This window comes from Phyllobates terribilis, unplaced genomic scaffold, assembly GCF_046119375.1.
Source record: "Phyllobates terribilis strain yellow unplaced genomic scaffold, ASM4611937v1 Scaffold_1__5_contigs__length_1240528914, whole genome shotgun sequence".
Taxonomy (NCBI): Eukaryota; Metazoa; Chordata; class Amphibia; order Anura; family Dendrobatidae; genus Phyllobates; species Phyllobates terribilis.
In genome coordinates this window covers 271,625,163-271,650,855 of record NW_027362761.1, presented here as the reverse complement: position 1 = coordinate 271,650,855, position 25,693 = coordinate 271,625,163, and the positions used below count along the sequence as shown (strand labels likewise).

Here is a 25,693-nt window from a genome sequence, read left to right as displayed (position 1 = left end):
TGGGGCCCGTTATTCTGTATGGAGGACTGTGTGGGGCCCATTATTCTGCATGGAGGACTATGTGGGGCCCATTATTCTGTATGGAGGACTTTGTGGGGCCCATTATTCTGTATGGAGGACTGTGTGGAGCCCATTATTCTGCATGGAGGGCTATGTGGGGCCCATTATTCTGCATGGAGGGCTATGTGGGGCCCGTTATTCTGTATGGAGGACTGTGTGGGGCCCATTATTCTGCATGGAGGACTATGTGGGGCCCATTATTCTGTATGGAGGACTTTGTGGGGCCCATTATACTGTATGGAGGACTAAGTGGGGGGCATTATTCTGTATGGAGGACTACGTGGGGGCCATTATTCTGTATGGCGAACTACGTGGGGTCCATTATACGGTATGGAGGACTACGTGGGGGCCATTATTCTGTATGGAGGACTACGTGGGGGCCATTATTCTGTATGGAGGACTATGTGGGGCCATTATTCTGCATGGAGGACTGTGTGGGGCCCATTATTCTGTATGGAGGACTATGTGGGGCCATTACTCAGTATGGAGGACTATGTGGGGCCCATTATATATTACCTATGGCTATCCCAAGCACGAGTCATCCATTTTAACACCTTCACCCCCCAGGCCAATTTTCCTTTTTCATTTTTTCCTCCCATTCTTCCAAGAGCCATAACTTTTATATATTTCCGCTTTTGAATGATTTTACCATATAGTGTGCTGGAAAACAGGAAAAAAAATTCCAAGTGCGGTGAAATTGCAAAATCTTTTTACTTTATATAATAGTCCCCTTAGGAGCTACAACTGTCTGATTGCCTGTACTATACATAGCAGTGCATCAGCCTAAGGGTACTTAGGAGCCCAGTGTGAATGGAGAATGGAGCAGAAGTCAATCATGAGCACTGATGATTCATTCATTCTTATGGGAGTGCCGAAGCAGAGCCAAGCACAGCTCTCAGCAATCTCCGTTGGTCCCATAAAGAAGGAATGGTGTGGTAGAGAACCGAGGCTCTAAAAAACCCCATGTGAATGGAGTGGTGGTTGATCAAGTGCATAGCCACTCCATTCATTCCTAAATGGGACCAAGTGAGATTGCAGAGACCTGTGCTTGCCTCGTCTTTGGCACTCCTATATGAAAGTAGTGGCAGTGCACATGATAGACTTTCTCGTCATTTTTGCGATCGTGGGGATTCCAGCAGTCGAACCCCTAGGAATGAGGGAGTTATCACCTATCCTGCAGATAGTGGACAACTTCCAAACCCATTTAAGAAGTTGCTCTAAATAAACCAAATTCTGCATATTCTGTAACTTTGTAACCACTTTGTATTATTTATTATGGACTCCTGTATTGGTCCTTAGCTACATTTTGCAATATATAGACAAAAAGGGTATTCACATTTCTTCTTTGTCACTGGAAACAGTCAATATGCAGGAGAAAGATTTATTTTTTAGAAAACTATCTCACTCATGCTTTAGCTAAATTTTACTATAAAAAATACTATCAGTCTCATTGTACAGTAAAATACAGTTCATCTGCTACAAACAATACAATGTTTGATGTTAATTATCTTCAGGAATTAAATAAATTACCTTATATTTAATATATCAGGTAATTCCTGCCAAAAAAGGCACACAGCACCCACAGAGAGATCCTACAGATGTCCAGGTCTGGATAACCTCATCATTTGGAGGCTTCTTCTCAATCACAAGGATCCTGATTTACTTATTGCTGCATCTGACTTTTGCAATGTGATTCACGTCAACGCCTCTGGTATGTGCGGGATAACGCTGTTAATTATAGAATTATAGTAAGTTACTAGCTGCGCACAGCACCGGGTGCTCAAGACCTAAATAAAGCAATGACTGCTTTATCTTCTTGGCTGGCTTTGCATTGCTTATGTTGTTGTTCTCTATGCTGTTTTCAATGATCTTCTGACATCTTCAGGCAATGATGATGAAAAATGCAAAGAAACTCCAGGGGCTCCAATGCTGGTCTCCCAGCACTCGTATCCACAGTCTGAAAGCTGTTGTTTGGCTGCATCCACGACCATGGGCTCAATACCTAACAGGAGAGACCATTCATTTAGAGTATTGTCCACATATTTATGTACATTATAGCAGGCAATTTTATTCACCACCAGTCTAAAAATGTAGAATGCTGGATTGGTGCTAGCGGAAACTAGAGCAGCTTTAAGTTTGATTATTTTACAACTTTCTGGGAAATACTGCCACCTAGCAGTCCATAAAGGAACTGAACACTCAATCTTTGCAGGTGAAGGGTACTACTAGAATTTCTCAGAGAATAAAACCTCCCGTAATTTTGGCATGAAGGCACTGTGCATAAAAATATGTATGAGGATACCTTGTATCTAACAGTTTGGGAATGCATTTACAGGCTGCAACAGATCTGCATGATTTGTTGTCTCTGTGCTGATTCCTGTTCCTAGATGATAACCATCCTTTCCAGGAGGAATATTAAATTCCCCATGCTTGTTATTGAATTAGATTAAAATACAACTAGTTATTTTGGCTGGCCCCAGAAACCTGATAAGAATCTTTATTTTCTTTAATACTAGTGAATATTAATTGGTATTTGATTTCATTATTATTATTTATTATTATAGCGCCATTTATTCCATGGCGCTTTACATGTGATAGGGATATACATAGCAAAAACATTTACATAATCTTAACAAAACGAATCAGCGACTGGTACAGGAGAAGCGAGGACCCTGCCCGCGAGGGCTCACAGTCTACAAGGGATGGGTGAGGATACAGTAGGTGGGGGTAGAGGAGGTCATACAGTAATGTGGTGGAGCGGTGATTACTGCAGGTTGTAGGCTTGTCGGAAGAGGGAGGTCTTCAGGTTTGTTTTGAAGGTTTTCATGGTAGGCGAGAGTCTGATGTGTTGTGGTAGAGATTTCCATAGTAGGGGGGATGCATGGGAGAAATCTTGTATGCGATTGTGGGAAGAGGAGATAAGAGGGGAGTAGAGAAGGAGATCTTGTGAGGATCGGAGGTTGCGTGCAGGTAAGTACCGGGAGACTAGGTCACAGATGTATGGAGGAGACAGGTTGTGGATGGCTTTGTATGCCATGGTTAGGGTTTTGAACTGGAGTCTCTGGGCAATGGGGAGCCAATGAAGGGATTGACACAGGGGAGAGGTCGGGGAACAGCGGGGGGACAGGTGGATTAGTCGAGCAGCAGAGTTTAGGATAGATTAGAGGGGCGCAAGAGTGTTGGAAGGGAGGCCACAGAGCAGGAGGTTGCAGTAGTCAAGGCGGGAGATGATGAGGGCATGCACTAGTGCGGAGGAATGCACGGATCCGGGAGATGTTTTTGAGTTGGAGTCAGCAGAAAGAGGAAAGGGCTTGGATATGTGGTTTGAAGGAGAGATCAGAGTTCAGGGTTACCCCAAGGCAGCGAGCTTGTGGGACTGGGGAGAGTGAACAGCCATTGACGTTGATGGATAGGTCAGATGGGAGATATGAATGAGAGGGTGGAAAGATGATGAACTCTGTTTTATCCATGTTGAGTTTTAGAAATCTGGAAGAAGAAGGATGAGATGGCGGACAGACATTGTGGGATTTTGGTTAGTAGGGAGGAGATATCGGGTCCGGAGAGGTAGATCTGTGTGTCATCAGCATAGAGGTGATACTGAAAGCCATGGAGAAGAGCAGAGGTCCTAGAACTGAACCTTGGGGGACACCGACAGATAGGGGGCAAGATGAGGAGGTGGTGCGTGAGTGGGAGACGCTGAATGTCCTGTCTGTTAAGCATGAGGAGATCCAAGATAGGGCCAAGTCCGTGATGCCAAGAGATGAGAGAATCTGTAGTAAGAGGGAATGGTCCACTGTGTCGAAAGCAGATGACAGGTCCAGAAGGAGGAGAATGGAGTAGTGTCGCTTGGATTTGGCGGTTAGTAGGTCGTTGGTGACTTTGGTCAGGGCAGTTTCAGTCGAGTGATGCGGTCGGAAGCCAGATTGTAGGCGGTCGAAGAGGGAACAGGAGGAGAGGTGGGAGGACAGTTCAAGGTGGACATGTTGTTCTAGTAGTTTTGAGGCAAAGGGGAGAAGTGATATGGGGCGGTAGCTAGTCAGAGAGGATGGGTCAAGGGTTAGAAACATGAGGGGAAGACACCGATTGTTAGTGACAGGTTGAAGAGGTGGGTTAGGGTTGGGATGAAGACTGTGGTAAGGTTAGGTATGAGGTGGGATGGGATTGGGTCAAGTTCGCAGGTGGTGAGGTGTGATTTGGAGAGTAAAGAGGAGACTTGACCTTCTGTAATGGTGGAAAAGTGGGGTTTGGAGGAGGAAGATTGAGTAGATATAAGGAGGGGTTGTGCGGACTTTAGCCAAAAGCTTTGTCTGATGGTGTCAATCTTCTGCTTGAAGAATGAGGCAAAGTCTTCGGCTGAGATGAGAGAAGAGGGAGGAGGGGCTGGGGGACGGAGGAGAGAATTGAAAGTGTTAAATAGCTGTTTAGGGTTGTGAGACAGGGAGGATATGAGAGATGAGAAGTAGGTTTGTTTTGCTGTAGTGAGTGCAGACTTGAAAATAGTAAGGGATTGTTTGAATGCGATGAAGTGCTCGATGGAGTGAGACCTTTTCCATCTCCGCTCTGCAACCCTGGAGGCCCGTCGCAGTTCTTTAGTAAGTTTGGTGTGCCAGGGTTGCCTGTTGATTGTGCGAGATTTGGTATGTGTGAGAGGGGCGATCGAGTCTAGAGCTGCAGCTATTGTGGTGTTATATGAAGCAGCAGCAACATTTGCATTGTGCAAGGAATTTATGTCTGTAAGAGGGAGGAGGGATTCAGAGAGTGAGTGTAGGTCAAGGTGTTTGAGGTTTCTGCGAGCGTGTGTAAGTTTGTGGAGTGGGGATTGTGCACCTGGAGAGGAGAGGGTAGAGAATGTGAGGAGGTTATGGTCAGAGAGAGGGAGAGGTGAGTTAGAGAGGTTAGATAGGGAACAGAGGCGGGTGAAGATGAGGTCCAGTGTGTGGCCATCTTTATGAGTAGCTGCAGAAGACCATTGAGCAAGGCCGAAGGAGGAAGTGAGGGATAGGAACTTAGAGACAGATGAGTGGGAAGTGTCAATGGGGATGTTGAAGTCGCCCATTATGATAGTGGGGATGTCAGCGGAAAGGAAGTGAAGCAGCCAGGTGGTGAAGTGGTCTAAGAAAGTGGTGGCTAGCCCTGGAGGTCTGTAAATGACGGCCAGTTGGAGGTCAGAGGGGGAATAGATGCGCACACAGCGCACCTCAAAAGAGGGGAGTGTAACGGAGGGTGGCAGTGATATTTGGGTGAAAGAGCAGGTATCTGACAGGAGGAAACCTATGCCTCCGCCATGTTTGCCATTGGGGCGGGGTGTGTGGGAAAGTTGGAATCCGCCATATGAAAATGCAGCTCGGGAGGCTGTGTCAGAGGGGGTGAGCCAGGTTTCGGTGATAGCGAGGAAGGAGAGTTTGTTAGTAATGAAAAGGTCGTGGATGTAGGAAAGTTTGTTGCAGACGGAGCGAGCGTTCCATAGAGCTCCTGTTAGTGCAACTGAGGAAGTGGGGATTAGTTGGCTGGGTATGAGGTTAGAACGGTTGCGACAGTTTGTGGAAGGTCGTGGATAGGAGGTAGAAGTAACTGTGGGGATATGACGAGGAGGACCAGGATTTGGAGAGATATCTCCGGTAGTGAGGAGGAGCAGAGAAAGTGTTAGCAGGTGGGAGCAAGAGAGAGCATGAGGTGATTGTCTGTGTTTGGAGATCCAGGATTGAATGCTGAGGAATAATTCGGAGGAGGAGGTGAGATGAATGGGGAGGATGGAGGGAGAGATGAAGAGTTTCTTACTAGGTGTAGGGATTTGAGAGGTTACTTGCAAGTGGAGGACTATAGAGGAAAAAGTGAGAGCTAACAGAAACATAGTGAATAGGGTAAGTGGTCAAAGTGTTGGTTATCTGACTCCTGCCCTGACTAACTGCCTCTAAAATAACTGCCACTTATCTCCGAAGCCACTTTGCAGAAGAAGACGTGTGCACAACCCAGCACGCGTGCACCCCTTAAGGAGCTTCTAAATATATAGGGCACACTAAACCATCAGGTGAGGGGCATTGTGGGAGCTGCATGTGGCTAAATTAGCAGCTGCTCATCTCACCAGGAGATGGCTGGGTGATCAAAGACACAGTTAGGACTCTGTAGGCTCTGCAGTTTGGCACCCCTAAATATCAGATAAAATCTACAGTGGGGAAAGGACAGACATATGTGAGTATTGAGTGGAAAGGGACAGATAAAGCAGTAATATCAAGCAGAGAATTCTACCAGTGAGTTGAATCAGGAGAGCAGAGCATTAGATGGTGGCATATACAGCAAGCAGAGGAATTGTGCGGGAGCAGAGCATGTACCAGTGAGTTGAATCAGGAGAGCAGAGCATTAGATGGCGGCATATACAGCAAGCATTTAATGTGATACAATAATACACTGTGCGCACAATTATTAGGCAATTTGTATTTTTGATTATTAATTTTGTCACTGAACAACTACAGTGCTGTTAGTCAATCCAAAAGGTTAATAAATCTGATATTTAAGAAAGTAACAGTGCAGTATCTGTCTGCAGCATTATTATGCAACTAAATAGAAATTTTCCATCTCACTTGTTTATTTTCATCTGATGAAGACGGCCAGAAGTCTTCCTAGACCTGGCCGTCCAGCCAAACTGAGCAATCGTGGGAGAAGAGCCTTGGTGAGAGAGGTAAAGAAGAACCCCAACATCACTGTGGCTGAGCTCCAGAGATGCAGTAGGAAGATGGGAGAGAGTTCCACAAAGTCAACTATCAACGCAGGCCTCCACCAGTCGGGCCTTTATGGCAGAGTGGCCCGACGGAAGCCTCTCCTCAGTGCAAGACATATGAAAGCCCACATAGAGTTTTCTCAAAAACACATGAAGGACTCCCAGACTATGAGAAATAAGATTCTCTGGTCTGATGAGACGAAGATAGAACTTTTTGGTGATAATTCTAAGCGGTATGTGTGGAGAAAACCAGGCACTGCTCATCACCTGCCCAATACAATCCCAACAGTGAAACATGGTGGTGGCAGCATCATGCTATGGGGGTGTTTTTCAGCTGCAGGGACAGGACGACTGGTTGCAATTGAAGGAAATATGAATGCGGCCAAGTACAGAAATATCCTGGATGAAAACCTCTTCCAGAGTGCTTTGCTCCTCAGACTTGGCAGAAGGTTCACCTTCCAACAAGACAATGACCCAAAGGACACAGCTAAAATAACAACGGAGTGGCTTCAGAACAACTCTGTGACCATTCTTGACTAGCCCAGCCAGAGCCCTGACCTAAATCCAATTGAGCATCTCTGGAGAGACCTGAAAATGGCTGTCCACCAACGTTCACCATCCAACCTGACAGAACTGGAGAGGATCTGCAAGGAAGAATGGCAGAGGATCCCCAAATCCAGGTGTGAAAAACTTGTTGCATCATTCCCAAGAAGACTCATGGCTGTACTAGCTCAAAAGGGTGCTTCTACTTAATACTGAGCAAAGGGTCTGAATACTTCTGACCCTGTGATATTTCAGTTTTTCTTTTTTTAATAAATTTGCAAAAATCTCTACATTTCTGTTTTTTTCAATCAAGATGGGGTGCAGCGTGTACTTTAATGAGAAAAAAAAATATGAACTTTTTAGAATTTACCAAATGGCTGCAATGAAACAAAGAGTGAAAAATTTAAAGGGGTCTGAATACTTTCCGCACCCACTGTATATATATCATTGATCAATATAGCTACCCTTCTTTTCAATAATAGTCATAAACCTTCCATCCGTGGAGTTTGTCAGTTGCTTGTTCAAATATTTTTATTGGTTTTAAACATTTTAACACTAATCTGTTGACAATCAACTTTTTGGGCAGCACCAACCACAACCTCCCAGACGCTGTTCAGAGAGGTGTAATGTTTTCCTTCACCGTAAATCTCCTGTTTAATGGGACTCTGTCAGCACAGAATGACTGTTCAAACCAAGTACAGGCACTCTGTGCTTCACAGCGGGGCCAATCATTTATATGCACCTTCCCACCCGCTTGGTTTCCATCTCTCTCAGCCAGGGACGGCGTCACCACCCGGAGCACCCGGGCAAGTGCTGGGGCCCTGAGCAAGCGGGGGGGGTAGGCCCACTCGCCATCGGAGGCACCAGCATGCTATGGGGCCCGTGAGTCGAGGGAGCCCGGTGCCAGCGCCCACGAGCGGACCACCCCGCTTGCTTAGGGCCCCGACACTTGCAATACTTACCTCTCCTCGTTCCACCGCAGCTCCGTGTCTTCCACGTCTTCTGACGTCTCAGGGCAGAGAGAGCGATGATATCACTACAACGCACCCTCGTGCTGAGCAGTCACAGTGCAGACAGCCGGAAGACGCTGAGAAATCCGGAACATGGCAGTGGGGAACAAGGAGAGGCGAGTATTTGATTTTTTTTATGTATGGAGCATTATATGGGGCCCATTATTCCGTATGGAGCATTATATGGGGTCCATTATTCCGTATGCAGCATTATATGGGGTCCATTATTCAGTATGCAGCATTATATGGGGTCCATTATTCCGTATGCAGCATTATATGGGGTCCATTATTCCGTATGCAGCATTATATGGGGTCCATTATTCCGTATGCAGCATTATATGGGGTCCATTATTCCGTATGCAGCATTATATGGGGTCCATTATTCTGTATGAAGCAATATATGAGGGCCATTATTCTGTATGAAGCAATAAATGGGGCCATTATTCTGTATGAAGCAATAAATGGGGCTCATTCTTCTGTATGGAGCATTATACGAGGCCTATTCTGTATGGAGCATTATACGGAGTCCATTATTCTGTATGAAGCAATATATGGGGTCCATTATTCTGTATGAAGAAATATATGGGGCTCATTATTCTGTATGGAGCATTATATGGGGCGCATTATTCTGTATGGAGCAATATATGGGGCTCATTATTCTGTATGCAGCATTATATGGGGTCCATTATTCTGTGTGAAGCAATATATGGGGTTCATTATTCTATGTGAAGCAATATATGGGGTCCATTATTCTGTATGAAGCAATAAATGGGGCTCATTCTACTGTATGGAGGATTATAGGAGGCCAATTATTCTGTATGGAGCATTATATGGGGTCCATTCTGTATGGAGCATTATATAGGGTCCATTTTTCTGTATGGAGCATTATATGGAGCCTATTCTGTATCGAGCATTATATAGGGTCCATCATTCTGTATGGAGCATTATATAGGGCTCATTCTGTATGGAGCATTATATAGGGCTCATTCTGTATGGAGCATTATAGGAGGTCCATTATTCTGCATTTATATTGTATGGAGGACTATGTGGTGCCCATAATACTGTATGGAGGACTATATTGTCCGGTCTAAAATGAAAACTTTTGAATCCCCCCAGGGCCCGCACTGTGAGCTGCGAGTATTCGCTGGTTTCTGAGCTATTATAGAATTTACAATAGATATCACTATGTAATGTAAGAAGTAAGTGAAATCTTTGGTATTGTACTATACTTATATTTCTGTGCCGTATCTGTGCATCATGAGTCGTTTCAGGTGTTAAAGGAGCCCACTGAAACTCTTTTGCCTGGGGCTCACGAAATCCTGAAGCCGGCCCTGATCTCTGCCCTTCTCTGGCTCTATGAAGCCAGAGCTGTCAATCAAGAAGAGGGGAGTGGAGAATTAGGGAAAACAAGCAGGTGGGAACATGCATATAAATTATTGGCCCCGCCATGAAGCAGCGAGCGGTGGGACTTAGTTTGAACAGTAATTTTGTGACTCAATAGGGTTTAGGTCAGGTGAGGAAGAGGCCCTGTCATTATTCTTTCATCTTTAAGGCCTTTACTGGCTAGCCAAGCAATGGAGTACTTCGATGCATGCGATGGAACCTTGTCCTGCAGAATAATCATGGTTTTCTTGAAAGACGCAGACTTTTTCCTGTACCACTGCTTCAAGAAAGTGTCTTCTAAAACTTGACAGTAGGTTTGGGAATTGATTTTGAGTAATCTTCAACCCGAAAAGATCCAACTAGCTCAGCAGTACACCACATCCACCCTGCTGGCGTGTGAGTCAAAGTGGAGGTCTGTGCCCATTACTGATCCAGCCACAGCCCCCCCATCTGGTCCGTCAAGAGTCACTCTCATCTCATCAGTCCATAAAACCTTTGAAACATCAGTCTTCAGATATTTCCTGGCCCAGTCTTGAAGATTCACCTTCTGTCTCTTGTTCAGTGGTGGTCGGATTTCAGCCTCCCTTACCGTGGCCATGTGTCTGAGCACTGAACACCTTGTATTTCTGGGCACTTCAGGGAGTAATGGAATATGACAGCACTGGAGGATAATGGGTTCCTGGTCGCTTCACCTTTGATTCTTTTCTAATATTTGGCAGTTAATTTGTGCCTTTTTTTTGTCAGCACATTTTCGATACTGTTGACTATTTGCAACAAAACTTTTGATAGCTCTGTGATCTCGTCTCAATATCTTAGCACTTTCAAGAGTGTGGCATCCCTCTGTAAGAGTTGTAACAATTTTGGACTTTTCAGTCAGTTAAATCTCTTTTTTGGCCCATTTGCCTGAGGAAAACAAGCCGCCTAATAATTCTGCACACCTTGATAAAGGGTGTTGTATCCTTAGGTCGCCCCCTACACAAATACACACCACCTGATCTGCTTCATCCAATAAGCATTCAGGTTTATACAGCTCGGAGATGAAAAATCTGCATAAAAATGATGATATGGTCAAAATACTCACTTGCTTTATAATTGTGCACACAGTGTATATTAATTTCCAAACTGACAATTCAATGGAAACCTATTGAATTTCTCACTGTCATTACACATTAGATGGGACCTGTCTTAGCCCCTCATGAGGGCAGATAGAGGTGACTATCCTGGATCGGCTAGAACTAAAGCAATACGATATATACTCTGTATTACATAAGCAACCCAGGTCTTCTGCTCCTGAGCTCTGATAGACATCATGGCTGCCACTCCCTTACACTGGACATTTAAATACATATTTTTTCTCACATATGTAAGTGTATCAAATTGTTGATGTCTGTGAATACATCAGAATGCAGGTAAAATAATTTTGTAAAATATTTATTATATTGGTGGTTTTAGTGGGCAGGAATATCCAGTACTTACCAGGCTGGAGTAAAGTGATTGCACAGCCACCACCCCCAGCTCCAGTCAGCTTACTATGCAGACCATTGGATGAGGTCACCTGACACAGTTTGTCCAATGATGGGTGACCAACACCGATCACATTTAAATGATGTTGATTAATGTCAATTAGTTCCTGGAAAATAAAACACAAAACACAAAGGTCATATAATAAAAAAAAAAAAAAGGCAAAATCCTAAATATTCTCCAGGATGATTGAACCTATAGTATAAGTACTAATTTGCTGTATCTGCTGCACAATGCACCACAACTCGGCATTTATAAACTGGTACGCGTGCATATACCAATAACTAGAAATGGCACATCAAGATGCTCTACACTTTTCAGTTACAGACTTGTATATCTAAATGCTATTGCATTGTGGGGTCCAATGCAAAATCACTAACAGGGTTCTCAATTATCACAGGCCCTTAATAGTATTGGTCTTCATAAGGGTCAAAGGCACATTGTAGGCTCTAGAGCACAGATGTGACTGTAACCACTGCACCTAATATTACACCTGGGACAAAATTTCTATTTTTCTATCTTACCTCCAATATAGAATAATGTTCTTTAGAAAGCCCATTATCTGCAGTTTGTAGGACACGCTGGCACTCTTCAGATATTGCATTTATGGATGAAAGCACAGGCTCCATGATATCTGGATACTGTGAGAATAGATGCATACTGTTAGGATAACACAAGCTATGATGGAGGCTGTTAATGATAAACTACTTACCAGATTGTATTCTAAAAGGTGCTATTTAACCACATAACATCACTGCACTGACTTTTCAAGTAATGAGAGATGCACCTTTGCCCATTACAATGTGACAAGGTAGTGAATCTTCACCCCGGATTGTTATTCTAGGCCCCCTACGGTCTAAAAGCACTCATTTTTCCTGCTAGCAGAGATATAGCAGAGGGGAATGAGCCCTGTCATTGTTTATAGCTGTTCAATTAACTTCTTACATGATGCTGCATGTAAGGAAATTAACAGAGTGATCTCCCTCTGTCACCCCATCGACTCCCCGCAGCACGAATATGTGGAGCCGATGGTTGCTATGGCAAACAGAGGCCTAACAATGGCATCTGGTATGCCATATTTCAAAGCCAAATAGATCGTTCAAGGCTCATGATCTATCAGAAAGCCTGTCAGTATAGGGGCTCATGTAAAAAAAGAGGATAAATAAGACGTGTGCTGTCTGATATTTGATCAAATAGTACACGGACAGCAAACTGACCAATGTTATTCAGTAGGTCTGTCAGATGAACGATTTTCTGTCTTTGAGGAAGTAAAGTGAATAAATTAATTAAAGAAAAAAAAATTGCAGCATGCACTATGCTCTTTGGTGTCTTGGATGAGACTTATCTATAGACTTTAATGGGTAAGTAAAAAAAAAAATAAAATTGGGATCCCACACAAAGCATCCGTGTGGCATCCAATTTTTACAGATATACAGTACAGACCAAAAGTTTGGTCACACCTTCTCATTTAAAGATTTTTCTGTATTTTCATGACTTTGAAAATTGTACATTCACACTGAAGGCATCAAAACTATGAATTAACACATGTGGAATTATATACCTAACAAAAAAGTGTGAAACAACTGAAAATATGTCTTATATTCTAGGTTCTTCAAAGTAGCCACCTTTTGCTTTGATGACTGCTTTGCACACTCTTGGCATTCTCTTGATGAGCTTCAAGAGGTAGTCACCGGAAATGGTTTTCACTTCACACATGTGCCCTGTCAGGATTAATAAGTGGGATTTCTTGCCTTATAAATGGGGCTGGGACCATCAGTTGTGTTGTGCAGAAGTCTGGTGGATACACAGCTGATAGTCCTACTGAATAGACTGTTAGAATTTGTATTATGGCAAGATAAAAGCAGCGAAGTAAAGAAAAACGAGTGGCCATCATTACTTTAAGAAATGAAGGTCAGAAAAATTGGGCAAACTTTGAATGTGTCCCCAAGTACAGTTGCAAAAACCATCAAGCGCTACAAAGAAACTGGCTTACATGAGGACCGCCCCAGGAAAGGAAGACCAAGAGTCACCTCTGCTTCTGAGGATATGTTTATCCGAGTCACCAGCCTCAGAAATCGCAGGTTAACAGCAGCTCAGATTAGAGACCAGGTCAATGCCACACAGAGTTCTAGTAGCAGACACATCTCTACAACAACTGTTAAGAGGAGACTTTGTGCAGCAGGCCTTCATGGTAAAATAGCTGCTAGGAAACCACTGCTAAGGACAGGCAACAAGCAGAAGAGACTTGTTTGGGCTAAAGAACACAAGGAATGAACATTAGACCAGTGGAAATCTGTGCTTTGGTCTGATGAGTCCAAATTTGAGATCTTTGGTTCCAACCACCGTGTCTTTGTGCGACGCAGAAAAGGTGAACGGATGGACTCTATATGCCTGGTTCCCACCGTGAAGCATGGAGGAGGAGGTGTGATGGTGTGGGGGTGCTTCGCTGGTGACACTGTTGGGGATTTATTCAAAATTGAAGGCATACTGAACCAGCATGGCTACCACAGCATCTTGCAGCGGCATGCTATTCCATCCGGTTTGCGTTTAGTTTGACCATCATTTATTTTTCTACAGGACAATGACCCCAAACACACCTCCAGGCTGTGTAAGGGCTATTTGACCAAGAAGGAGAGTGATGGGGTGCTACACCAGATGACCTGGCCTCCACAGTCACCAGACCTGAACCCAATCGAGATGGTTTGGGGTGAGCTGGACCGTAGAGTGAAGGCAAAAGGGCCAACAAGTGCTAAGCATCTCTGGGAACTCCTTCAAGATTGTTGGAAGACCATTTCCGGTGACTACCTCTTGAAGCTCATCAAGAGAATGCCAAGAGTGTGCAAAGCAGTCATCAAAGCAAAAGGTGGCTACTTTGAAGAACCTAGAATATAAGACATATTTTCAGTTGTTTCACACTTTTTTGTTAAGTATATAATTCCACATGTGTTAATTCATAGTTTTGATGCCTTCAGTGTGAATGTACAATTTTCAAAGTCATGAAAATACAGAAAGATCTTTAAATGAGAAGGTGTGTCCAAACTTTTGGTCTGTACTGTATTTCTATTATTAACCCAGGAAACGGTATGTCATCACGTACATTTTTAAATGTAGATGAATGAAAACGGATTAAACATGGATGAAAATTAGATGAAAATCTTTTGAGTTTTTTCTGGATGAAACTTGGACGATTTTTCATACTTTCGTCTGCAGCTGGCCTAACACTAACAAACTGGATAATGCTCTGCACTACTTAAGTAGTTCAGTGTAGTAACAATGCGATCAAAGTATCAAGTGTGCTCAAGTCTCTTTGGGGGTGTAATAAATATTGAAAATAAATGTTTAAGAGTTTAAAGAAAAAAAAACAAAACAATTCTATTCTCTCAGAATAAAAAAATGTTTAATTCAATATACAAAATCTGTCAAAAATAAAAAAGACACATCCGGTATCACTGTCTCCATAATGAACACCTTATTTGTGCCGCAAATTAGAATTTTACATTTTAAGATGCCAGAAGCATTATTGTGTTTTTACAAAAATATTAAAATTTGAGAGTCCTCAGTGGTTGATACCTTTTAAAGGCTAAGTGAAAAGATTGTAATAAATAACAAGCTTTCAACACTACTTAGGTCTCTTCATCAGACATAGCATAACACAAATCTGAAGAGTCACATATTTCTACACAGCAAGACGCAGAAATCATGCAATAGATGAGACAAGTGACGTAAAGCAGAACTATCAATATGGGAAGGGGAGAAACAGTCGTGGCAGTAAATATTGGAGGTAGCAGGGGAGAGGAGGGGGGGGGGGGGATTCAGCTCACCAGCATGTTGTTGTCCAGACACAGTCCAGTCCGCACAGTAACCCTAGGACCAGGTGGATAGCCAATGTCAAAAATAGAAATTCCAGCGGAAGAGGTCTTAAAAACAATCCATTTATTTAGAATGAAGTTAAAAGCTCACGCCAGTGTACAAGCCAGCAGGAGTGAATAAACCTACGCGTTTCGGCCTACATGGTCATACTCATGGTTTATTGATTAAGACCATGAGTAAGACCATGTGGGTTGAAACGGGTAGGTTTATTCACTCCTGCTGGCTTGTACACTGCCGTGAGCTTTTTAACTTCATTCTAAATAAATGGATTGTTTTTAAGACATCTTCCGCTGGAATTTCTATTTTTGACAGTAAATATTGGAGGAGTTCATAGATAAGGTGAAAGTTTTATTGTCCTCTGATTGAGCTGGTCCAGGGTTATGATGCCCCCAAATGGTCTGAGGAGCACATTCAGACCATCATAACCCTGGACCAGACCTCAATCAGGGGACAATAAATCTTTCATAATCCTATGAGGACCCTCAAATTTGAATATTTTTCTATCTACTGGCTAACACCATACAAAAATATTTTTCCTGTGTTTTTACTATTTCTTCCCATAAAGCATTAAAGAGGTTGTCCACTACTTTAACACTGATGACCTATCCTTCGGATAGGACATCAATGTCTGATCGGTCGGGGTCCGACACCCCCGCCGAACAGCTGTTACCGGTGTCGGCCAGAAATACTCACTTGCGGAGTTGGCCGTCTTCTGATAGTGGCCGCTACAGGGTACTACATATTCGCCTCCTATTGATTTTAAAAGGCGGATGTGTAGTACCAAGCCTCGGCCACTATCAGAAGACAGAGCAGCGCTGCAAGTGAGCAATTCCTGCCGGCGGCAGCCAATAACAGCTGATTGGAGGGGGAGCTGGGTGCCGGACCCCGACCAGACATTGATGACCTATCCTAAGGATAGGTCATCAATGCAAAAGTAGTGGACAACCTCTTTAAGTATTAGGTTTTATGTCCCCCAAAAGGATGCAACTAAGAAATAAAATTAATCAAAAAACAAGCACTCATACAGCTACGTCAACGAAAAATATTATGGCTCCTGGAATGCAACCATAAAAAAAAAAAAAAATATGTGAGGACATTAAGGTTAAATTAGGTATGGTCCTTAAGGGGTTAAAGACGTGAGCTTTCAAAAAGACATGGCTATTTTCAAGGATGGTACAATATTTCCAGATGGCCAGGGATTTTTTAATTTTTAAGGATTAATACAGCTCTTATAAATAGAAAACCATCTTAACACAAAAAATACAAAAATATACTTTTTCCTCCAAGTCGACAATAGTAATAGCAGTTGAGCTTAAGATACAAGTTACGTTGAAACTCAAAAACCCATTGACAAAGAATAAGCATGCACCTTCAGCAGCTTGTCTTTCACTCCTGCCACCAGAGTCTTGGTGCTGCGTGGGACTCGTGTGTTCGTGAGTAAGATCTGCAGTACTGGTACCCTAGAAAGATGACTCAATCTTACAATGGGTAAAGGTATTGTTTTGGCAGCATTAGCAGAATTTTAGGATGCCAAATAATAATAATAATACTTACTAATACTAACATTATTTACAAGATTAGATAAGGAGAAATATAAGAAAAATATTAAAGAATATAGTAATAAACTCTGGCTGAAGAAAAGGGACCACAGCAAATCGTAAAAATTTGCCAGTTTTTTTTTTTTACCCAATTTATTATATAACAAGATAGAGAAAAAAGAACCCTCAAAGTTTACCTTTCAATTGGTGTTATCTGGCCAGCCTGATACCGTAAGGCACCCCCTACAATGAGAGTAAGATATCTGCACTTTTATTCTTTATCCAGCTCATATCCTTAAGCCCCCGTCTCACATAGCGATATCGCTAGCGATATCGCTGCTGAGTCAAGGTTTTGGTGACTCACCAGCGACCTCACCAGCGATGTCGCTGTGTGTGACACTTTGCAACGATCAGGCCCCTGCTGTGAGGTCGCTGATCGCTGCAAAGTGTCCTGGACCATTTTTTGGTCGTTGGCCTCCCGCTGGCCAGCACACATCGCTGTGTGTGACCAGCGGGACCAACGATCTGGCTGGTAACTATGGTAAACATCGGGTTACTAGGGGCACGCGCGCACTTAGTAACCCGCTGTTTACCATGGATACCACTCTGCTACGGTGCACGAAGGCTCCCGCGCACCGTAGCAGAGTGGTATCCATGGTAAACAGCGGGTTACTAGGGGCACACGCGCACTTAGTAACCCGATGTTTACCATAGTTACCAGCCTGCTCCTGCTTGCAGCAGGCTGGTAACGGGAGCAGGACATCGTGGAACGATTCTTTCCACGATATCGCTGCTCCCCTGATCGCTGGTGAGCCTGCCTGTTTGACAGCTCACCAGCGATGTATTAGCGATGCAGCAACGATCCCTGACAGGTCGTATCGTTGTCGGGATCGCTGCTGCATCGCTTAGTGTGACGGGGCCCTTAGTAGTTTTCTACCATTGCATTAAATGTTTAAAATAAAAAACCTGGCCATACACCATCAATAGCTGAAGGTTCAATTTGTTCAACAGATATCCCTCCTGAACCCCTGTACACATACAGTTAGGTCCAGAAATATTTGGGCAGTGACCGAATATCCATGATTTAGGCTCTGCATGCCACTATATTTGATTTACAATTAAACAACTGAGATGCAATTTAAAGTGTAGACTTATAGATTTAATTAAAGGGTGTAGGGATTCTTCTTCAGAGGTTTTTCTTTTCCCTGGTCAGTGTACTTTACAGTTGACATCTCCCACCTTTTCTACCACCTTTTCGGGCCCCTGCTACTAATAAAGGAACCTGTTCTCCTTTGTGGGCACTAACACAAGTACCCTATGTCCAGGCTTAAATTGTCTCGCTCGAGCCAACCGATTATATCCCCTGGATTGTGCCCCTTATGTCTTGAAAAGGAGCCCTTTTACCTGTCCCTTCACTTTAGTCCCTCAACACAACAGATCATTGTGCCTAGCAAATTGCAGAAAACGTTTATCAGCTCCCAGCTCCTGGGGAACACCATTTAATACACGTACATTTTCCCCTAGTACCTTTTACTGTTAAGTCACTGAGCTGGGTAGTTCCCAAGTTGTCTTGGGACCCCTAGGATTTAACCCTAGCCTACCTGGCATTGCTACAAGGGGTTGGACAATAATATCCTGTGAAACGTTTAGTAATTGCAATCATTTTTATACAAAGCCTCCTCTTCTCAGGGTTTCAAAAGTAATTGGACAGATTAACTTTATCATAAATAAAATGTTAATTTTTAATACTTTGTAGAGAATCCTTTGGAGGCAATGACTTTCTGAAGTCTGGAAGCCATGGAAGTCAAAACGCTGGATATCCTCATTTCTGATGCTTTGCCAGACCTTTACTGCAGCTGATTTCAGTTATTGCTTGTTTGTTGGTCTTTCTGCCTTAAGTTTTGTCTTAAGCATGTCAAATGCATGCTTTATGGGGTTAAGAGCTGGTGATTGACTCTGCCATTGCAGAATATTCCACTTCTTTGCCTTAAACTCCTGAGTTGCCTCCACTATGTTTTACAAAGGATGTGGTGTGCTTTGGATCACAAGCCTTTCCAAGCCTTCTATACACTTTCCTCTTCCCATAATTCTGGTACAGTTTGATCTTAGGTTTCTTAGCTCCTTTGACTGCATGTTGTGGGTTCACAGCAACAATATCAAAAAGCAAATGCCCCACATAGAATCAGCTGCAGACCTTTTTTCCTACTTAATTGATGATTGACTAACAAGGGAATAGCCAATGCAGCCATTATTGAGCTTTTGAGATAATTGTCCAATTACTTTTGGTCCCTTGAAAAAGAGGCAGCTACATATTAAAGATCTGTACTAAATCCTTACTCCAATTAGGATATGAATACCCTCAAGTTAAAGCTGAGATTCTGCACTTTAAGCCCATATTTATTATATAACTATCTTGAATATGTTTTGGTAAACTGCTAAAACACTGTCTAAATATTTCTGGACCTAACTGTACATACTGGATTTGGCCATTTGTACATGTGCTTCCAATAGGAGAGAAGATAAGCCACCGCCAGACACCTTTTGTGGCTACTTGCCTCCCTTGAGAACAAAGGATCAGGCATGGTGCAATTCAACAGACCTTATCCTTGTATGGTCTTTTCTTGAACAAATGGCAGCTTAACAGTTGATACATGATATGGTCAACCTGTCCCACCAGATCAGCAGGTTTGCATAATGTAAAGTCCCTCATGCACTTAAGATAGCTGTCAGCTGAACAATCATTCGGCTGGCAGTTGTCTTGGCCGATAGACCCATATACAGAACTGCTGGCTGGACATATGTGGCAGCGGCTTATCTCTACAGAATAAAAGAATTGACAGGTGGCCCGAAATCGTACAGGTCGCATTCTTTACTTTCCAGACATCATCTGTCAGTGGAGAGTCAGAGCCCCCAAACACAGACTGTTGATGGAACCAGATGTTTTGGCTGATGTTAGTCTAATGTGTATGGGGGCCTTTAGACTCATATTTATTGCCACGTGAAGTGTCTTGTGTGTTGAATTGTCCCCTGAATGTTGCCAATGTACTTAAAATCATAAAAACCATTACTAAGTTCTAATTCTACATTGATGTGTCTTATAGACAGAAGTTGCATCAGTGATATACCCCATGTTCCTACAGCATTGTCCACTCCGGAGGGGTTCCCATGGATGACCTTCTCACCCTGAAAGGCCCAACTGTTAATGAGAGTCAATTCCGTATGCGTCCACCTGTTGCAGAAACCACAAAGTTACATTAAGACAACATAAATTACTAAAAGATTTCTAGTAAAACTTGCCAAACCCAACCACGTACCTAATAGTGTCAACATCTTCCTGCGCTGGAGAGGAAATCTTTCCAGTTGAGGTTAATAGGGCGGCAGCAAGACTCACAGAATATGCTGCACTGGATCCCAAACCCGCTCCTGTAGGCAGCTGAGACCAAACCACGATTTCCAAACTTGACAATTTTCTATGAAGTTTAAAAGAGTTTAGAGGTCAATGTGCCCATGTGCTGTAAACTAGGGAAAAATAACACAAGCATTTCTCAATTTAGGCTATATGATTATCTAGGCTAATTAGAAGTGATTTCTGGGTAAATTTTATTTAAATGACAACCCTGTAAGCCAACACCCACAAGAAGACATGACTTCCAAAGGGAAAAACTAGGAAGTCCTTTCAATAACTTACAATCTGCCTACACTTACGTGCCACAGATGGAGAGGTAAAGATAGAGGAATGCCAAGACAGCAAGAGTTTCGGTATCTTTGGTTCCATTGGAAATGCCTGCAAATGTCTTTAGAAGATCCAGCTGTTCTGGGCTAGGACTGACCGGTCCATGTCCTGGAGAATCTAGACACAAGTGAAAAGCACATGAAAAGACCAACAACTCATGGATTGCACATAAAGTCAGTCATAGACAAGTTGATATAGTTCTGTGGCTCTGACTGCTGACTATGTGCCAAGAGCACACCTATAAAAGCCATGTATCCTGGGCATAGCAAAGTGATAGACCTGTAATGTACTAGCAATGAACATCTTGAAAGTCATGAGAATTGCATTCTCATGACTCCCTTAACACACATTCACACTCAGTTTGCTGATGAGTTCTAAATGGGGAAAAACTGCTGCCAAACACCTCTGGGCTAGAACAAAGTATTGGGCACGTTGAAATACAATATGCCTAATCTTCCTTTCCTTTGATATCTCTTTGGAGTTTGCTGACTCTCTCCTAAGACAAAAAGTAGACTACCGGTCCCTCGATTGGTACTTTTTACTTTGTTTTTCGCTTTATGCCCACCTTAAAGGGAATCTGTCAGCAGGTTTTTGCTACCTCTGCTGAGAGCAGCATAATGTAGGTAAAGAGAAGCTGAATCCAATGATGTATCACTTAGTTTACTGGGTGCAGCCGTTCTGTAACAATCAGAGCTTTTAGATTTAGACTGAAGCAGAGCTGAAAAAGCTAACTCCACCCCCCACCAGGCTCTCTGTGTACAAACAGTCACATGAAGGGCGTTGCCGGACTAGTCCAGCATTGAAATCCTTCACAGTTAGTAAACAACAGAAAGCACTATGACAAGTAACACATCCCTGAATTCTGTGTTTCAGCCTCTACCTCATGCTGTCTTCAGATTACATAGAAAAACCTGCTGACATTTAGCCCAGTGATTGGCTGCAGTGGTCACATGCTGTAGATATGATGTCACCACTGCAGAGGTGTCAAAAAGGATTTAGAAATGGAGCCGCAGTATTAAAAATGGCGCATGCACCCAAAATTGTACCAATAATACCATCAGCTCACTACGCAAAAAATTAGTACTCGCACAGCTCTATCCATGGTGGCATGAAAACCTTACAGGTCTCAGAAAATGGTGGCACAAACATTTTTTTTTTTTGTAAATTTTAGAATTTATTCCACCATTTAAATAAGAAAATCCTTACAAATTTGGCATAACTGCAAATGTGCTGGTGAACCATGATTCCAGGTAATTTTTAACACACAATGAACCCATTAAAAAGAAACGCCTCATCCCCCTCCCTAAAAAAAAGAAATGCAGGCTAGAGGGTTTTTTTTTTTTCACCATTTCATTGAACTCAATATTTTGTTCCCATTTTCCAGTAAATTATGCGTCATTCATAACTACAACTTGTCCTGCAAAAAGCAAGTCCTCATACAGATAGGTCGAAGGAAAAAAATGTTATGGCTCTTGGAAGAAGAGAAGGAAAAAACAAACGTGCAAGAAAGAAAAAACTCGCCCAGTCGGGAAGGAATTAAACTCACCGTGGAAAGATGGTACCAGGGCCTGAAGGTCAGAGATATTCCAGCTCAACTTGGTTCCAATATTTGGTAGGTTTACTACCACAGTGCCATTATCTTTACTGGGCCTCAGTCTAAGGAATGTCCTTAAATTTAAACCTACTGCCAGAGCCACCTAATGGTAAGCATAAAATGTACAATGCAGAGACGACATGATGAGAGACAGTAGATACTTATCGGAAACAATAAATATATTTAGTAATGTAGACATATCTCCCAACTTTCATGGGAGAGAAAGAGGGGTAAACTATGCGGCGTGCCCTTACTCTGATCACTGTATTGTACGGGTTGCTACAATTAGAGGGATGCCAAAAATCTCAGTTTTTTGCCAATTTGTGATATTTATTTTAAGAAAAAATACATTAAAAATGTCATTATTATAATTGCTTTTAATTATTTTTTAGTAATTTTATAGGAAGAAAAAAAATCTATGACTTTTATTTTAACCCAAGAATACAAGTATATACAGTAGAAATGCATTGGCATATAGAGATGTATTTATATGTACCAGTACAATGTGCCTGTAATGAAGAATAGCAGTCAATTTCAAGTTCAGAAAATTATCCTATACTTGGAAATGCAGCCTTTGGGTCATTGCTTCAGCTGCTGACTGCCATGCATAAGGTTGGGTGTATGAATCCTGGGGAAGACCACATTTTTTTAAAAAAAGCGAACTATGAGTTAATTAAACTAATGTAAGTATGTATAGAGCACAGACAGATGTCAGTCTCTCCCCTGGAGTTGGAAAAGGATGAAAAGGAACTATTGGAAAAGGAATTCCTCAGTAACGTGCAGTGAGCCTGCGCGACAGAAGACATCGCAGACACAGTGAAAGTCGGCCATATCCTTGATCTCCTGGGACATTGGGGCATCTCCTGCAAAGCAGTCCTGCTGCATCCAGGATGGTCGGGGGCTATGCATTCGAATATCTCACTACTTGAGAAGATTTTCAGCCTGGGTTACAGTGGATTTCCACAAATGTTTCGCTTTTTACTATTTTGATAATGGAGTTTCATGTGTACATATACAGGCATGAACATGGCGTTCACCATACCTTTCCATGCACCACAGCATGCTCTCCATGTAATATGACTTTCCCAGGAGCCGACACGAACAGTTCTGTAACGCTCATCCTAGGTATTCCTGTAATCAGAAAGGTTTGCAGGTGATTGTCAGAGCCATCTGCCAATGTTAGTAACCTTTATAATTAAATGACATATTGTGACTTAAAGGAACACTAATCCTAGAGATTTATTTTTAAGTGAAACAACAGACAGCCGACCTCACTGAGTGTTACCCTGCACCATTTTCTGTATGATCCTGAAACTGTCAGTCTGCTAGAAATCCTGGAGAGAAGAGAGGTCATTCTAAGCTGTCAGCTCCATCTCCAGCTGGTGACTGACACAAGCCCCACCCCCTTAGTGTATGTGGGCGTGGCTTAGTGTTCCTTTGGCCTATTGCAGGCAGAGCACAGCAGGGAGGCTTCTGCTGCAGTCAGCTGTTGCCAGACACAGGAAAGTGAGGAGGGGGATATGGCTGATCTCCTGAGATGCAGGGAAGGTTTCTTTGTACATTTCACAGTTCTAGTTGTAAGGCTGCGTGCCCACTGTGTCTTTCAAGCGTTTTTGCCGTGGAATTTCCGCAGTGAAAACGCTTAAAAAACGCTTGGTAATACGTGCCCCATGGTCCCCAATGATAATCCGCATGTCCATTAATTTTGCAGACACGCAGCATAATTGTCGCTATTGACTTGCATTGAATCGCTTAATATCCGCATGACTACATGTGCACAAGCGGATATCATGCGTTTCAATGTGCGGATGGTACCCGGGTCTGGAGAAGAGGAGACTCTCCTCAGGACCCGGGTACCATAGAACCTGTAAAAAAAAGAATAAAATAAAAAATATACATTATAATCACCTTCTGATGTCCCCCTGCGTCCGGTCTCTTGTACGACTCGCGATGGTCTAGGACCTTTCATGACGTCATTTAGTCATGCGATCAGCGATCGCGTGACCTGTCACATGACTTAGGCTGTGTGCCCACGTAGCATTTTTCAAGCGTATATGCTGCGGAATTTCCGCAGCGTAAACGCTTGAAAAACGCATGTATATCCGCACCCCATGGTCCCCAATGGGATTCCGCAATGTCAATGCCCATGCTGCGGATTTTTCCGCAGCGTTTATGCCGCGTTCAAAAATCCGCAGCATGTCAATTAATTTTGCGTTTCCGCAGGCAGAATTGCCTTTGTCCAATGCATAAAAAACGCAAGGCAATTCCGCATGTGGAAAACGCGTGATAAACGCGCGAAAAATGCGCGATAAACGCGTGCGGAATTCCGCATGCGTTTTTCCGGGAGAGGACTTGCAGAAATGAAGCAGAAATTTTCTGCTTCATAAATGCAACGTGGGCACATAGCCTAAATGACATCATGAAAGGTCCTAGACCATCGCGAGCCGTACAAGAGACCGGACGCATCGCTGAGGAGACAGGGGGCCATCAGAAGGTAAGTATAATGTTTATTTTTTACCATTTTTATTCTTTTTTTTAACTATTATTTGGTCACATTATATAAATCCATGCCGTTTGCATGGATTTATATAGTGTGACCAAGTTGACAAGCACTTTCCAAGTGATGCTAAAATCGCTTGGAAAGCGCCTGTCAATCCACATGCGGAAATGCAAGAGAAGAACGCTTCACATCCGCATGTCCCTGGCAGGAAAAACGCATGTACAATCCGCATGCACAATCCGCATGTACAATCTGCATGTGTTTTTCCTGCCAAGGGAGAAGCAGAAAGAATCTGCAGCAATTCTGCATCGTGGGCACTCAGGCTATGTGCCCACGTTGCGGAAATGAAGCAGAAAATTTCTGCTTCTTTTCCGCATGTCCTCTCCCGGAAAAACGCATGTGGAATTCCACACGCATTTATTGCGCGTTTATCGCGCGTCTTCCACATGCGGAATTGCCTTGCGTTTTTTATGCATTGGACAAAGGCAATTCCGCTTGCGGAAACGCAAAATTAATTGACATGCTGCAGATTTTTGAACGCATCATAAACGCTGCGGAAAAATCCGCAGCATGTGCATAGAACTTGCGGAATCCCATTGGGGACCATGGGGTGCGGATTACCTAGCGTTTTACAAGCGTTTCCGCTGCTGAAATTGCGCATCAAAAACGCTTGTAATCCGCAACGTGGGCACACAGCCTTAGCCTAATAGCAGATATAAACCGCGCAGATTCCTCACTGATCTTTGATGCAAAGTGAGGTGAGAATAAGCAAATCCTCCTCCACTTTGCTGGCACAGTAATACGCTGCGGATCCGCGGAGCAATGTTTTCTCCTGTACCCAGCATCCACGCCCCCACAATTTGCCATAACTTGTCCCCACCTTTATACAGTCCCCCTCATAATCCATACAGTAAGGTTCTACCAGATGACAGGAATGCGCAGTGATCGGAGTCAGCTCTGCAGCACATCTCACCACCCATCGCTGATATTCATGTCCACACTGTTGCTCCAGGGCTGCAGATGCTCCGCACCCTCCAGCCATAGCATGGCACATAGCATGGCACTGCGGGGAATTACCTGCGCTCGCAGCTGTTACCCGGTCCTACCTCCAGAACATCCTCACAGCAACCAGGAGAACGCACCCGGAGCTCCGCCCACACTGAGACGCACCAATCAGGACTCCCACAACGCATTCACACTCCACCAATCAGCATTAGCCACTCGAC

At 43.3% G+C, this 25,693-nt stretch overlaps 1 protein-coding gene across 2 annotated transcripts; it reads right to left on the bottom strand.

Annotated features, from left to right (window-relative positions):
* Window positions 1-1,427: 1,427 nt before the first annotated feature.
* On the bottom strand, window positions 1,428-25,691 carry MVK (mevalonate kinase). 2 transcript variants are annotated; one of them, XM_073672703.1, is made up of 11 exons: window positions 25,545-25,691; window positions 23,010-23,098; window positions 21,920-22,070; window positions 20,346-20,490; window positions 19,955-20,110; window positions 19,766-19,869; window positions 16,838-16,883; window positions 16,472-16,562; window positions 11,757-11,873; window positions 11,188-11,341; window positions 1,428-2,062 (listed from the first exon to the last, which is right to left on the bottom strand). In XM_073672703.1, exons 2-11 carry the CDS (start codon window positions 23,085-23,087, stop codon window positions 1,911-1,913), a joined length of 1,194 nt encoding a protein of 397 aa, XP_073528804.1. In that variant the 5' UTR covers window positions 23,088-23,098; window positions 25,545-25,691; the 3' UTR covers window positions 1,428-1,910. The 2 variants fall into 2 exon arrangements, with proteins under 2 accessions (XP_073528804.1, XP_073528794.1); XM_073672693.1 differs by having other exon boundaries at window positions 25,441-25,588.
* Window positions 25,692-25,693: the final 2 nt, after the last annotated feature.